The sequence below is a fragment of the Lissotriton vulgaris genome, chromosome 1_1 (genome assembly GCF_964263255.1).
Source record: "Lissotriton vulgaris chromosome 1_1, aLisVul1.2, whole genome shotgun sequence".
In the NCBI taxonomy this organism is placed as follows: Eukaryota; Metazoa; Chordata; class Amphibia; order Caudata; family Salamandridae; genus Lissotriton; species Lissotriton vulgaris.
The window spans coordinates 1,953,290,838-1,953,306,792 of record NC_141685.1 but is presented as its reverse complement, the minus strand read 5'-3'; the positions used below and the strand labels follow the sequence as shown (position 1 = coordinate 1,953,306,792).

The 15,955-nt window shown below is 43.4% G+C and overlaps 1 protein-coding gene across 1 annotated transcript in view; it reads right to left on the bottom strand.

Annotated features, from left to right (window-relative positions):
• The window catches only part of PHYH (phytanoyl-CoA 2-hydroxylase), a 115,599-nt gene extending 108,802 nt beyond the window's left edge, over window positions 1-6,797 (bottom strand). The window contains exon 1 of the mRNA XM_086919654.1: window positions 6,592-6,797. Coding sequence (XP_086775780.1) covers window positions 6,592-6,768 — 177 coding nt within the window. The 5' untranslated portion in view covers window positions 6,769-6,797. The remainder of the gene's footprint in view (window positions 1-6,591) is intronic.
• Window positions 6,798-15,955: the final 9,158 nt, after the last annotated feature.

Here is a 15,955-nt window from a genome sequence, read left to right as displayed (position 1 = left end):
TAAATGATAGCAAAACTGAGATCGTGCTTTTTGGAAAGGCCGACAAAATTTGGACAAAAGAATGGTGGCCAGCAACGCTAGGACCCTGTCCCTCTCCCAAATCCTCAGTTAAGAATCTAGGGGTAATAGTTGATAACAGTTTGTCCATGGCTGAACATGTCAACAAAGTAGTGCACACCAGCTTCGGCCTCATGTGCAGCCTGAAGAAAATGTTTAAATGGATTCCCCTTTCATCACGCATGCCCTTAGTACAAGGTCTCATTGTGAGTCGGATGGATTACAGGAATGCCTTGTTATCCTCCATTAATAAAAAGCTTCTCGCCCGACTACAGGTACTACAAAACACTGCAGCAAGGCTTGTGTTCAACCTTCCCCCTCGCACCCCATCACTGCCCTGTCTCAAAACCCTACACTGGCTTCCAATAAAGAAGCGCATAAAATTCAAACTATGCTGCCTAGTCCATAAAACCATTCATGGGCACGGACCAACCTATTTGGAAAAAAACCTCAAAGTCCATAATGCGGCCAGAACACTCAGGTCCACCAGTAAACTACTTCTGACTGTTCCCATGGTCCGCACAGTCAGAAATGGTGACAGGGCATTTAGTAAAACAGCTCCGGAAGCATGGAACACCTTGCCCCTTCAGATCAGGACAGAACCCAGCCCCGTGAGATTCCGGAAGAACCTCAAAACCTGGCTTTTTTAGCCACCTGTTTCTGTCTTGTGGTTCTGTGATGAACGATCTGCCAGCGCTCTGGGACCTTCGGGTGATTTATGTGCTATATAAATGCATTTTACATTACATTACACAAATCTATCCCACCTTCGAGTTTGGCCAGTGAAGAAATGTGTAGATGCACATTTAGTTAAGAGGTTTAGTCCAAGGGGATTTATGTAATAACACTCAAGCATGCTCTCTAAGTTTTGGGAATGGCTTTAGAAGCCTTTTGCAACGGCTAGTATAAGCTCATTCTGTGAGTATTCCCACTGTTTGTGTGTCCATCCTTAAGTTGTGGGACTGGAGTATAGCTTGATGGCTGTAACAGTGTTTATGGGATTGCTAGCCCGCTCTCTTCTTACTGCTAATTCCCCTCTGTGTATCTGTGTTGTGTCTTTAGTGGCACTCCGATGTTTTTTCCTCGGTTTATGAGGCAATGCAATTATTGGGAGCTTGCCATAGCTCATCCAGTTTCTTGAGCTTTCACTTTATCTTTTTTTTGCTTCATATAATCAGGAAATCTTCTTCAATAGATGGTTACTAAAAATGTTTACTTCAGCAAAATTTGGCTCGAGTTGCACCCTGGTTTTGCTTTTTTGAGGATGTAGGGCAACTAGTTCAGTGGGTTCTTGGGAGCCTGTTTCATCCAAGGGAGCCAGAGGGTGTAGTGGGGGACAGTTGATAGTTCATTCGATATAGAACCCTTTCCAGAGACAGGATCCACTGGGATTTCACTGCCCTCTACGGTGGTCAAAAGACTGATAGGGCCTCTACCCCCAAATGAGATTTGTCCTTGCTCTGGTCCCCTATTTCTCAGGGATGGAATGACACTGCGGGACCCAGGGCAGAGTGCCTCAGCTGATACTTCAAAGGTGACTTCTTTCAGCTTACCCAGACTCTCCTAGTTGATGTTTTAATTCCTTAAGTATAGGTCTTTGGGATATCCGGGAAGGGTTTAAGGCCTCCAGGTAAGAGATTTTGCTAGCTGGCTCAGAGTCCAATTTAAGGAAAGAGTCTATAGAACTTTGGACCAGGCACTCCGTACCAGGCTAACCTCTATGCCCATCAGAAGAAGTAGATGTATTAGTATTATCAGGAGCCTGGCCTGTTCCAGGGATGGAAACTAATATCATGGCAGTTATAGTGGAAAGGGCTAATCTTCTAAGGTTAAGCGTCAGTAGTATTATTCAAGGGGGCTGTGGATACCGAAAGGTCATTCCCCCGCCCACATGAGTAGGTCCAATATCTTCAGTGATCTTTTGGGATCTGGTCTGCATACTTAAAAAAGAGCAAGTTAGTGAGCAAGTAGAGATCTATACTCTAACCCCTTAATTGTCACTCTGTGTAATATGGCAGAGTTAGATTACATTATCAATCACTAAACTAACCACTATGCTCACCAGGAAATTTCAGCTATTGCCTGAGGTTTGTGGCCTTCACTGCGTTAAGTACAGACAGTGATAATAAAAAAATAAAAAAATCGAAGACAGATTGTAAAACAGCTGGAAAAAAGCCACACCCCATTCGGTCAGTGAAGTACAATCGATTAAGTACTACTGATGTTGATTGATGCCACAAAGTGACAACCAGTGCTAGTCATTGCCAATACCACCTGTATTTAGTGGAACAGAAGTTAGTAGCACTTCAATTTGTAAGCAATGCTGTCTTAATTAAAGTGCATCAGCTTCAGCCCACAGACTAAGTAGCTGGGGAATAATAATAAAACCTTGCCTGAGTGATAAGCTCAAAAGTGGCCAAGAAGTAAGCAGTATAAAAGAAAAGGGTCCCTTGCGTTACTCATCATTGACGCACACCAGTATCAGGGAAAGTTTCATATCTTCACACCTCCAAGCCAAGAAAGCGCATTCTCCTGCTCTACCTAGCTTATTTTACCTTCTGTTCAAAAGTACTTACGATTTGGTTGTACACAGTTCCATGAATTCTCAATTTTCTTGGTTGTTTTGCAAAAGGTTCCAATGAAGTTCAGCAAAGGATCTACTCGGAAACTGACTCGCACCAATAGTTTCCACAGTCAACCAGCAAACATTCTGCATGGCTCTCCCGCACCATGCTGCATGCGGGTAGCACTACCCCTGGAAAGTGCGGATACAGAGGAGCAAAGTTTGCTTCCAGACTGTCTGGCAGCTGGGGGAGCCATAGCCCAGCAGGCTTGGCCAAGGGACATCTCAGGCTGCCTTACATCCATATAAATGACAGTTGGTAAAAATCAATAAAGCAACAGTCGGGTTATTGGCTAATTTGCAGAGAATTGCTCACTGTTTAAATTGGTCAGGAGCCAGGCGGGAGCATCTCTAAAGTAGTTTGCTAGCCTCACAGGGATAGCCCAAGCATAGGGTTAGTGTGTTTCGGCGTGCGTTGATGTTTTGTGAGAAGTTTTGCTGCCTGCTATTCAATGGCAGTTACTGCCTTTGTGCTTGCTAACGATGCGGTGATACTCTCTATGAAAGGCCGTGTGTTGTATTGTTGCTTTAAGCGGTACAAAAGGGGGTGGGGATGGACGGAGCACCTGAATCAATCAAACACTCACACCCAGTCAAAAGATCTGGGTTTAATCCATCACCGTTCTTTAGCCCACTCTGCCACCCCAGTTCAGACATGGCTATATGCAAATCAGTCTGATCCTGTGCCTCACCTGGGACCTGAATAGGGCTGGTCCTTCCCTCCACAATGCTGGCTCCACCCCCTGTGGTGCGTCTGATGTACCTAGCCTGGCCAGTGAGAGAGAGTTCCCCATGACCAGTTGTAGCTGGTTCTCAAATTGCCAGCACCTTGTAGACAAAGGACTTTGCTGTATAAAAAGGGTGCTGTGAGACCCTGAAGATGTTCTTGTTTTTCCTAACTAGAATCTACCAGGGGCGCGCTGCTGCTGGGGCCCAGGGGTAGGCTTGCCTCTCTGGGCCCTGCCCAGCCCCTGGATGCCCTGGATGCTGAAATACTTCTGGGAGACCTTGTTCTTTGGGGGCCTGCTGCCCCCTTCATCTGGGAGATCCCTGGTTGCTGTCTGTTCCTATTTAAGGGACCTTGGGGACTTTAGGTCCTGCCTTGCCCTCCTTCATCTTTAGAGGACTTTTATTTTTTCCTGCAGGACCTTTTTGCTGTTCTAGAGCCCAGGGGGCTCTGTATTATCCTGGCGGCAAAGCACTCTACTTGACCCAAGGAGGAGCACGAGAATTACGGGTGCCCCGGAGAGAGGTGCGCGAGGGCTCCGCAGCACAAAGCTGTCCGTGTTGGGAGGAATCCCCGGCGTAGGGATTCCCCCATGTTTAGCCTGCCATGCGGGTGCCACCCCGCATATTTAATTATTTTAAAGTTGGGTGCCCACCCCATATGGCCGCTTATTTTGTAGGGCAGGTGCCAACCCCGCTCGCTACTTGTCCACTTGGAGGAAGCCTACCCCTCATTGCAGCTGGGAAGCACCAGGATCGCCGCCGCCCGCCTGGTTGTGGGTGGGGCCTGCGACGGAAGCGGAAGGGCAGCCGGAAGAGGAGCATCCAAGATGGCGGCGCCGGTTCCAGCAGGGCTCCCGTGTGCTGGAGAGAGCCCTGCCGGTGGACAGTAAAAGCCCCGGGTCCCAGGAGTAGCCCGGGTGAAGGAAGCTGCCGGATTCTGAGGAGGGAGGAGGCCGGCGTGAGTCATGGCGCGGGGCCCCCATGCTCTAGGGAGAGCCCTGCCGTTGCGGTCGGTGAAAGCCCCGGGTCCCAGGAGGGGTCCCCGGTGAATCCAGAGTGGCGGCCGAGGCCGCCAATGGCAGTGCGGGGCTCCCAGGAGTCCAGGGGAGCCCCGCAGGAGAAGTACTGCTGCATCACAGAGCGTTCCCCGACGAGCCGGTGAGTAGAAGCCAGCTGTGGGGGGAGGGACATCGAGTCATCCTGCCAGTGCCTATACCCAGAGCAGCCCCACTTCCCCAGAGGGCTGCTCCAGCTTTTGGCAATTGTTTACTCTGGCCCAGAGGTGCCCAGACTTCCTGGTGTTGGGGGGCGGTGTCGGGGCACGTTGTCGGTGCCCGCCCCCTGTGCCTTCCCCACTAATGTTGGTGCCTGATAAAGGCACAGGGCCAGTGATACATTTAGAGCGGCCCCGGATGGCAGTGGGCCGCTACAACGCTTGACAGTATATGGTGTCAATAATCGTTTCAAAGAGCCCATGAGGGGCCAGAGAGGCCCAGGTCTCCCCCTGTAAAAGTCGCAGTGTTTGGGCGCATTATTTCCTTTGGGAGCTAGTATGCTCCAGGGGGCCATGTGCGTTATTAGTGTCTCGCTGAGCCCATGCGTGGCTCCAACAATTGGTGCATAATCGTTTCAGGAGCCAGTGTGCTCCTAGGGTGTTATGATTAGTTCAGAGCCTAGGTGGCTCCAGCGACAGGTGCAGTTTTGTTTATGAGGGCCAGTGAGGGCCTATGCCGCAGTTTTGCATCCACAGCTGCCCAGCAAGTAGTGGGCAGCTGCACCGTTTAGGCACAATTGAGAAAGTCCCTGAGAGGGACAGAAGTGGCACAGAGGTGCCAGGCCGTCCACAGCTGTGCAGCACTTAGTGCCAGCTGCAACGTTTAGGCCCTGTTACTGTTCTCAGCTGCCCAGCAAGTAGTGGGCAGCTGCAACGTTTAGGTTTGCGCCGGTGGCACACCCCTGACTGGCGCTGCGTGGCAGTGCGCCCTGACATTCTGGACACAGGGCATTTGAGACCCTCCTTGGATGGCCAGTAGGCCAGGGGGCCTGGTATGTGGATAGGGCGCAAGGCCCTAATGTGATTTTTGCACAATGTGATTACTTACTGTGTTTGTGATGAAAATTGCCTAATGTGATTTATGTGGTAAAGGTGATATGTGCTTTAAATGTGGTGCTTGGAAATGTAATGCATCTAGTATGTTTTACGCACCCTGTGTTGATACCTCTAGAGATGGTTTTACCTATGGAGGTTGGTGTTAGTGAGAGTTTACTTCACTGTGAGTTACGCCCCTAAATGTGAGTTATTCTTAGGGGGTAGGGTCTAATGTGTTTAGACTAGTGAGGAGATTGCCTACTGTATTTTTACTGGTTAGGCCGAAATGTGATTTATGGGTAATGTGCAATGCCATTTTGCCTGTGATACCTCTAGATGTGTTTTCATGCTTAGGAGGTTGTTTTGCCTAGTATAGTTTATACTAGAGAGGTTATGTGTCCGTGCGTGATCTAGGTCTATGGTTATTAGTATTGCGTAGTGTGTACCTACCTTCTACCAGTGGTTACTGGTTGTGGTCTATAATTGTTATTTTGTGCTACACTTATTCTACATTCTAGAAGTGCTATTTCTGCTAAGTGTTGATTCTGACAGTGGCCCATGTGGCCCTGTCCTGGTGTAAATAATCCCTTGTGAATATTGCCAGTGCCAGTTGGCACAATGTATATTGTGTGATTACTATCCGATGTGTTTTGAGAATACGAAAGTTATTTTTATATAACCATGTGTGGTGTTCCTTTTGTGGTGTGCCTAGGATGTTGTTGCTGTTGTGTGCGTGCGCAAATGCTTTACACATTGCCTCCGGGATAAGCCTGTCTGCTCGTGCCAAGCTACCAAGGGGGTGAGCAGGGGTTATCTTGGCGTGTGACTCCCTTGCCCGGACTAGAATGGTGGTTTCTTCCTGGCTTTGGCGTAAGCCTTAGCCAACCAGAAATCCCAGTTCTAACAATAGGGATATACCTTTACCGCCTTCTGTAGGGATTCCTTGACACCCTAAAGAAAGCAGTCCATTTCTGAGAACGGGACAAGGAGTTTGACACATTTAGCGGCTCTATCTACCAAGGAGGGAAACATTTCAAACTAGAAACAGAAAAGTCACATGGAAAATGCTCTTATGAAACATGTCAAAACTTACCTCCCATTCCGGGTAGTCATGCTGTTTCAAGGACTCTTTATGCGTTCCCGGCAGGACTACTAGACAACCATTGCTGCGATCTATCCTCTCCATTGCAGTCCATGCACAAACAATTTGATCTGCAGGCCTAAACGGAAAATAGTGCAGGTCCTGATGCATTGGATGACGAGAAGTCATTTTACCTGAAATCAAAACCACAAGTTGAAGGCTGGATTCGACTCTGTTCACACTGTTGTTTGATTTTGCTGCCCATTGTAGCTACATCTAATACACAAATAGGAGCCACAGGAAAAAAAAATAAGTAGCACCACAGTTCTAACATTTTATATTTATAAAAGGTAGTATGTAAATATAATAAATAACTCAGAGTTTTGTAATTTGCAAAATAGAACTATTTGATGTGCTTGCTCCATTGGGGTACATATTTGGTGTATGAAAATAGTCCACGTTCGTTACAGACTACTCATAGTAAAGAGGCTAAGACTGCATGTGGTCATTAGATAGAAACAAGTAACCTATAAATCCCATGTACCATATGTGCATGGATGTATTAAACTGCCAGATGGGACTAATTAGTTAATCAAAGCACATGTGATCTGCTCAACCCCAGTCCTAGCAGTCTTTGAGTGGCGTCAGCATGCTGTAAAATCTCACGTTTTACGCAAAGGCTAGCAAGAGTCTACTTGTGAGGGGATATGATTGAATAGAATAATTGGCCACATTTTTATTAGTTGATATGGGCCAGATGTAGGTAATTCTATTTTACCGATTCATAAATACCGAATTTTACCGATTCGGTATTTATGAATCGGTAAAATAGAAGGGGGGAGATGTAGGTGAAATCGGTAATTGAATTACAGATTCTGTAACAATCGGTATTTACCGAATCGGTAAATACCGATTCGGTAATGCCCATTGATTCCTATGGGCATTGAAGCCCATAGTAATCAATGGGCATTACCGAATCGGTATTTACCGATTCGGTAAATACCGATTCCAGCAAGGGTGCAGGGGGTGTCACTTTGACACCCTCTAGCACCCCAAATACTGGCATGTGTGCCATGTGGCAGACAGACATGCCCTAAGGGCATGTCTGTCTGCCACATGGCATAGGTGTGCATGCACACATGTGCATGCACACTTGGATTCGGTATTTTACTACCCAATTGGATTGGGTGGTAAAATACCGAATCTGTAAGGCCATTGGGACTCAGAAGAGTCCCACCTACATCAGGAAGTTACCGAATCGGTAAAAATACCGACTCAGTATTTTACCGATTCGGTAAATTTACCGCTTCGGTGAATTTACCGATTCGGTAAATTTACCGAATTGGTAAAATAGGGCCCCTACATGCCAATTATTAAATACCGGTCGGTAACGGCCGAAATCGGCCGTTACCAACCGGTATTTCGGCTCCTACATCTGGCCCCTATATGCTCTAATCCTGACTCCACAACTCAATCATATTGATTATTTCAAGTAAATTATAGTACTTTCTGGACTGTACTCCTACATTTCTCAGTGACTATATATGTATGAACTAAAAAAACAAAGGTTATATGTTCGATATAGTCCAGTTCAGATTTTACACACACAAAACCATAGAAATTCAGCAGCTACAGTTATCTCAAGAAACTACAACTTGCGCCCCAGGTAACTATAACTCATGCCCTCACCAGGTACAGTTTTCTCATCAATTTTACAGCACTGATATGGTCAATGATGTCATAGAAGATATCATGACTGATGTCATATGCAGGGTAATTAGGGGGCATGGCAGAGACTTCGAACATGGTGGATGTGTGTAACATGGAATAAATAATTAAATCTAGACAAAGTAGTCTTGTAATGAAATCTTGTTTATTCCAAAGGATGACCCACAACCTTCTATTACAGCAGCAGAGCCTTCAATGGCTCAGAGGTTCGAAAGTAGCAGAACATTCAAGTCATATACATTCTACTAGTGACCTAATGCAAACAGCATTCTACTAATGATCTCATAGTTAAAGTGATACACTAAACATGGAACAAATAAAATACAAAATATATACATTACCACATATTACACCCCCCTTTTTATAATAAACAAAATAAACTAATAATACACATAATCTCTGGATTGAATGGGAGCTGATCTTACTCTAGAACTACATCTAGTCAAGTTATCACCATCACCACCAGAAGTAACATTTGACTGTGTTGCAGAATTTATTGTGGGAATATCTCCTCTATTCAAATTAGAACTAGAAGAGTTTTCTCCACCAGTTTGCAACCTTTCATGACAAGCTGCATGTGTCAAAATATCAAGACCATACCAATCACTTCTTTCATGCTCTCCACCATCCCTTATTCTGTAAAAAGACTGCCATTCTAGTTATTTTCATTACTTTCAATGGTTCTGAAAATTTCGAACAAACTTTCCCTACTCTCATGTTTTTTTTAATCAAAACCCAATCACCAATACTTAAAAGGCCTTCTTTCACCTGCATCCTTTTGTAATAGTGTTTATACAAATCTTGTTTCCTTTTCACATGTTCCCTAACACCTTGTAAATCAATAATGAGAGATTGTTCAACTTTATCCATTAACCATGTTGGGCTAAGAGCTGACATCGGTTTTCTGCCTCTCAACAACACAAAAGGAGCAACATTAGTAATGCTTTGTGGAGTGATATTATAATTCCAAACTTTAAAATGTAAATACTCAGCATTGTCTAGATTATTGGCAATTGCGGTCTGAACACCATCTTTTATTATGTGATTAGCTCTTTCTACTAGACCATTGGAAGATGGACTATACAATGGTGCAAGAATGTATTTAAAATCATGTTTATCCAAAAATGTAGACAACTCTTCAGGTACAAAATGTGACCCATTATCCGTAACAATTTCCTTGACACTCCCTTCAATACAAAATAAGTGCTTCAAAAATGAAACAGAAGCAGAATCTGCACTTTTGACAAAATAAAAGTACAACCACTTAGAAAAGTAGTCAACTGCTACTATAAGAAATCTTTTGTCACCTTTAAAAACATTAAATGGTCCAGTGAAATCAAGAGCTATTTTTACCCAAGCATTATTCGGCCAATTCACAGGACATAAAGGAACTGTAGATGTTCGCCAATGTTTGTCAGAGCATAAACATTCAGAACATGTTTCTACAAATCTTTTAACTTGGCCATCAATTCCAGGCCACCAATACATTTGTTTGATTTTCTTTACAGTGGCAGTAATACCTAAATGACCATTGTGTCCGAAGATTAGCCGGTGGAACAAACAAATCTTGCCTAACTAGAATGTTATTTACTACAGATAACTCTGAAGTAACCTGAGAAAAGATTCTCACATCTGTAGACATACTCCTTTTACATGGCCAACCTTCAATAAGACATTTCCTAACCTGAATCATACAATATTCCTTATCACAACTGTCAAACCATTCTTTTTCTGAAATTTTAAAGTGTTCATTTATATCAATAACTGTAAAAACATATTGCACACCTATTCCCTCATCACTATTAACACAGTCACCTTCTACAGGTAAACGTGACAGACAATCAGCCCTGACATTTTTGCCTCCTGGAATATATTTTATATCAAAATTAAACTCTTGAAATCTTGCTAATAATCTAATAAGTTTAGATGAAGCCTTATTAGAAGAACTATCTCATAACATATACATTAAAGTCTTATGATCTGTATACAATTGAAATTTTGGACCCCAGATGTACATTTTGAATTTCCCAGAAGCCCACGAACATGCAAGTGCTTCATGCTCAATAGTACTATAATTCTTTTTAGCATCATTAAGAGTGTGTGATGCAAACGCAACGGTGCACTCCTGACCATTCACCATTTGGCTTAAAACTGAGCCAAGACCTTTAGCGCTAGCGTCTACTGTAATGATGCATTCCACTCCATGAGTAAAAGGTTTAATAGCTGGAGCAGGGGTAATTAACTTTTTGACTAAAACAAAAGTACTTTGACACTCATCCGACCATACATACTTAACATTCTTCTTAAGAAGATTTTTTAAATGTTGAACAATGACAGCATATCCATGAACAAAACGTGCATAATATTCATTTAAACCAAGAAAGGCTATGAGTGAATCCTTGTCTGTCGGAATTGGTGCGTCATTAATACTTTTCAACAATGAAACTTTTGGTTTAATACTCTCTTTAGAAATATTGTACCCTAAATAATTGACCTCCTGAGAAATAAATTTATCAGAATGGATGGTCATTCCTTGTGAACCCAGTTGTATTAAAACCTTTTCTAATAAGATAATATGTTGATCTAAGTCAACAGTGTAAATTAATATATCATCCTGAAAAGCCTGTATACCTTTCTCATCCCAAACAACTGATCCATCAGCCTTTGAAAAACACTAGCAGCGGAGGCCAGGCCGAATGGCATACGTTTGTGTATATATATATATATATATATATATATATATATATATATATATATATATATATATATATATATATATATATATATATATATATATATATATATATATACGCCAAAGGGTGTCAAAAATGCTGTAAGAGGTTGAGAATATTCAGATAAGGGAATTTGCTGGTATGCAGAACGTTGATCAATGGTAGGAAAAAATTTGCTACCTCCTAATTTGGCCAACATCTATTGAATTCTATGAAGGGGATGACAGTCTACAAGAATATTTGTATTGAGAATCCTCAAATCCGCACATAGGGGTATATCCCCAGGACCTATGTGTGCAACTACAGCCGCCGAAACCCATTCTGAAGATTCTATTTGCTTAATAATACCTTGGGAAAAGGAGAGGAGAAAGATGGCGGATTGAAGCTGCCACGGAGTTGCAGCAGCAGGAGACCCCTCTCTTCCACTGATATTTGGAATGTTAGGCACCTAAAATATTAATGACACCTACGTGCAAAGCGCACTTGAATCCGCGGAGCTATTGAAACTTTCTTTGAAGGGGCCGGCGGCAGCACGAACAGCAGCGCAAGGAAACCTTGAGGGCAATGTCGACCGGCAGTCAGCGGACAGGGTGTGCGGTCTGTTGCCGGAGACGCGCCTAGGGGTTGGAGGAGGAGCGGAGTGGAGGCGACCTGGCTGTACGACGGAGAATGGAGGACGCGATGAGTTAAGAGTGAAACTGCATGTCCGCATGAAAGCAGACTCCACTACACTTTTACACTCTATGGTTACACTGTAATACAGGCAAGGCGATTAACTGTGGCGAAGCAGAGGGCGGTGAAAAACTCTGTTTGGTACCTGGGCACCTTCGGCTATTCAGCGGATTTCAAAACAACCCAGAGGCAGTGTGGAGGTGGGTCTGTGACTGATACAAGCCAGCAGACGGGCAGACACGGGATAAGAGACCCAGAAAGGCAAGGCATTGAGAAAGGGAGCCTGAATAATAATAAGAATCTTAGATGGGAGGAAAAAGGGAGAAAACCTTGGATGCTACGATTCAATGGGACCCGAATGTTGTTGCTATTATGGGCGATACACCATTTCCTGATGAAATCGCCGGGCTGCTCTGATCTATGTTCATGGGCTTATATTGTGAATTATTCTGCTCAGAGACCCGGGGAGACCAGCGCTGGGCAAAGCGTGCAGATAAGGATACAGCACTTCCAGTGCATGGAGATGGCACCTAAAAACCCGGCGAGATCCACGAGAGCTGGTAAAAATGTTGCAATTGAAGAAGCTAACAGCTCTGTAAATGAAACAGCTTCACATGAAAAAACAGGTCTGCCTTTAATTAAACCCCCCACACTACAGCCCCCAAAGGTAGCCGCAGATCCAGGTACTACAAATGAAAGCGGGAGTGCACAAATGCCTAATAGTAGCAATACTCCAACCCCAATCGAACAACAAGGGAGTAATGTGATTTCTAAAGACTTGCCTCGCAGTGTGGCTTCCACGTCAATCCTAACTCAAACTCCTGCTAAGGAATCAGAGGGAGTAATAGAGGAACTGACTAGTGTATTGGCAAGGGGTGTTGGGGTAGATGTAGGTGTTGGTGCAGATGGAGTCACTAATAAAGAGCTACTTCTAATGACTGCAAAGAGTAAAACTATAACTACAGTTGAAGGGCATATAGGCCCCCCTAGAACTTCATGTGGGGGTGATTTGCTCAACCCCCTGGAGTTATCAGTACTATTCACCTGCACTACTTATGAACAATTCTTCCCACACAACTCTGAAGTTCGACCCAAAAACTGGGGGAGGAGATGTGCATAGCTATAGATAGAGCTATAGTAGGAGATGATTCACAATTTCACTGTGAATTCAATGACGAGTTTGAAGAAATGGAGGAAGATATACCTGGGAAAATCTTTAACACAAATAAAAGCTCCACTGCAAAAAAAGCTAAAGGAAAATCAAGAAAACAAACTAAAAAAACAATGCACATGCAAAGTGGGGTCAAAGCTAAAACTACCATTGATAGCAACCCTCTACGAAAATGGGTGCAAGCTAAGGGCGGGGTAAAGACGATGGTACTATGGCTATCAGGGAGCAGTCCAGGGGAGGGAATTCCCAAAGAAAACCAGCCCAATAAAATAAACATTCTTGACATCTGTACATCGAACATGCTTGGCCAAAATCTACTTCAGGCTATACCCAACGCTAATGATACGACTCGCAATACGGACAACCAGAACATGGGCCCGAATCAAACAGCTGCCCAGTCGCAGATCGAGACCGAGACAGGGGGCAGTAAGGAGGATGCATCACTTGATAGGATTGTTCAACTCCTCAGTGAACAGAGACACGAATCTCAGCAACACTACATGCAAATGCATGCAGACAATGATAAAATGCAACAGTCTTTAAACACTTTGGAAAACAAACTAGGTGGTCTCACGCTAGAGATGACAGAGTTACAACAAAGGGTCGCAGATACAGAGGAACTCTCCACCCGCACAGAGGCATGCGCTAACAAACATGAGATCCAGATCACTAATTTGCTAAATAAAATCGAGTATATGGAAAATCGACAAAGAAGACAGAATCTTCAAGTTTTTGGCATACCTGAAGGGGCTGAAGGGGAAATCCGCAAGCATTTATGGTTCAGCTTTTCCAAAAAGCATTCCTGGACCTATCAGACTGGGACTGGGACTCGTAACTGCAAAGGGCCCATAGACTACCCCTAGGCCAACGGAACAAAGATAATCAGTACCCCCTGCCTTGCTGATCTATATTGGTAATTTTCTGTTAAGGCAGGCGGTGTCGCTAAAACCTCGATCTAATAAGCCAGTTACTATGGCGGCAATAACTTTTTTTGTCAGATGAGACTTAAATAAAATTATTAGGAGAAACGCTGGAATCTACGGCGATACGTTGATTCAATTAAAGCCCTGGGTGGCCAAGCTTTTCTACAAGAGCCTGCGCGCCTAAAAGTATTTCAGAACGTTCATACTTTTTGCTTTTCTGACGACGAAGTGGAAAAAATGGTGAATAAGTGGCGGAGAGAAGCTACTGAGAAATCAGCAGAATAATAATACAGTGATTGATTATTTATAATGATCTAAAAACGTTAAAGAGCTAAACTGTGTAGGTAGAGGTTTAAGAGCTGTTGATAGTGGACTCACGAGGGAGCTGCTTTCTGATTATATGTTTTTCTTCTTTTCCTCTACCTTTCATTCTTTTATTTTTTGGTTAAATTAAAAAAAAAAAGAAAATGGCTCTAGATTAATGATGTAACAATGTAATTTTTTGCTTCTTCATATGGTGGTATCAGAGATATATGTGGGGCTTTGGAAGAGAGGGGTGGGTACTGCTGTGACTTTTTTGGCTACCTTAACCAACAGCAGCTGGTTAGAGAGAGGAATCCTCCTCTACGAAGAAGTAGGGGGCGGGTTGGGAACCGGGTGGGAGGAGGGTCTAGGGGGTTTTGGGAGAGGGTAAAAATAGTAAAATTGACATGAGGCGAGTTTTTAGACAGACAATAAGTGGCAAGGCTTTCTGTTTCTGTTTTTAGTTTTTTTTCCCTAATGAGTAGGGGGCAAGGGAAGACGAGAAAATTATTGTTATGGATAGAGTAAGTTGTCTAGCCTGGAATGTGTCCGCATATAGTTTTACTGTCCGAAACACATACACGTTATAAGGATCGTAATGTCCTTAAAGAATTAGGGTATAACGTCACTGTAAGTTCTGACTGAAGTGCGTCAATTATAGGAGTAGCTATTTTACAAAATACATTTTTCAAAGCAGAGACAATTAAAACCTCAATAGATAAAAACGGTAGATGGGCTATTGCCCAACTTATTATAGAAAGTAAGAAGTATATGTTTTGTGTGGTTTATGGCTCAAATACAGACGCTGTTATGGACAAAATTAATATGGAACTTCTCGAATGGAAGGGGGAGCGTCTGATATTTGGCGACTTTAACTGCATTATGGATTATGATATTGACACTACTAGACGGGGGGCATTTAGGAGGATGCATAAAACAAGGGCTGCAATTAGCAAAATTGGGCACATCCATAATATTAAAGATGCATGGAGAGTACTACACCCGGATGTTGCTGGTTATACCTACTAATCAGCGGCGCATAACTATGCTACCGCACTGATATGGCATGGGCGTCAGACAATATTTTGGAAACAAGTAGCATGGAGATTTGCCCACGGGTCACCTCAGACCATAATCCCATAATCCTGACTTTTAAAATACCAACAAAGAAACTAAACTATTGTTCCTTTTCATTTCCATGTCATTTGCTGCTAAATGCAGATTTTATACTTAAACTTAGGGTCCATATAAAAGACTTTCTGGAATTTAATATTGGGTCAGCTTCGTACAATGCAGACTCCTTTAAGGCCAGCATTAGGGGTTTTACACAGCAGTATCTATTCAGACAAAATTCCGAAAATAAAAAGAATACAGATGATACTATAGCAAAAATATTACATGCAGAAAAAGAGTTAGCGACAGCACTGTCACAGGGGTCTAATCTAGAAGAAGAACTAACCTGCGTTTTAATTGGCCTTAAGTCTGCTCTAAAACAGACATTGAGAGAAAAAAGTCTTGCGAAATGGTATAAATATCGTCTCTTCCAGAATGAAGGAGGCGAAACAGTTGGCAAGATATTAGCTTACAAGGTGGCAGAAAGCAAGGCTAAAACATTAGTCAGGACTATCAAAGGCCCTGGTAACGCGATATATAGTAATCCCTCTCAAAAACTTGAACAGTTTGCTAGATACTACAAGGATGTATATACTCCTGAATGCCAACCGGGGCCTGATGTTATTAATATACAGTATTGATATAGAGCAAGCAGAAATGCTGAATAAAAAAGTTACTTTGGCGAAGATCAGATTGGCAGTTTCTGCTTTACCCTCTGGCAAATCATCAAGGGA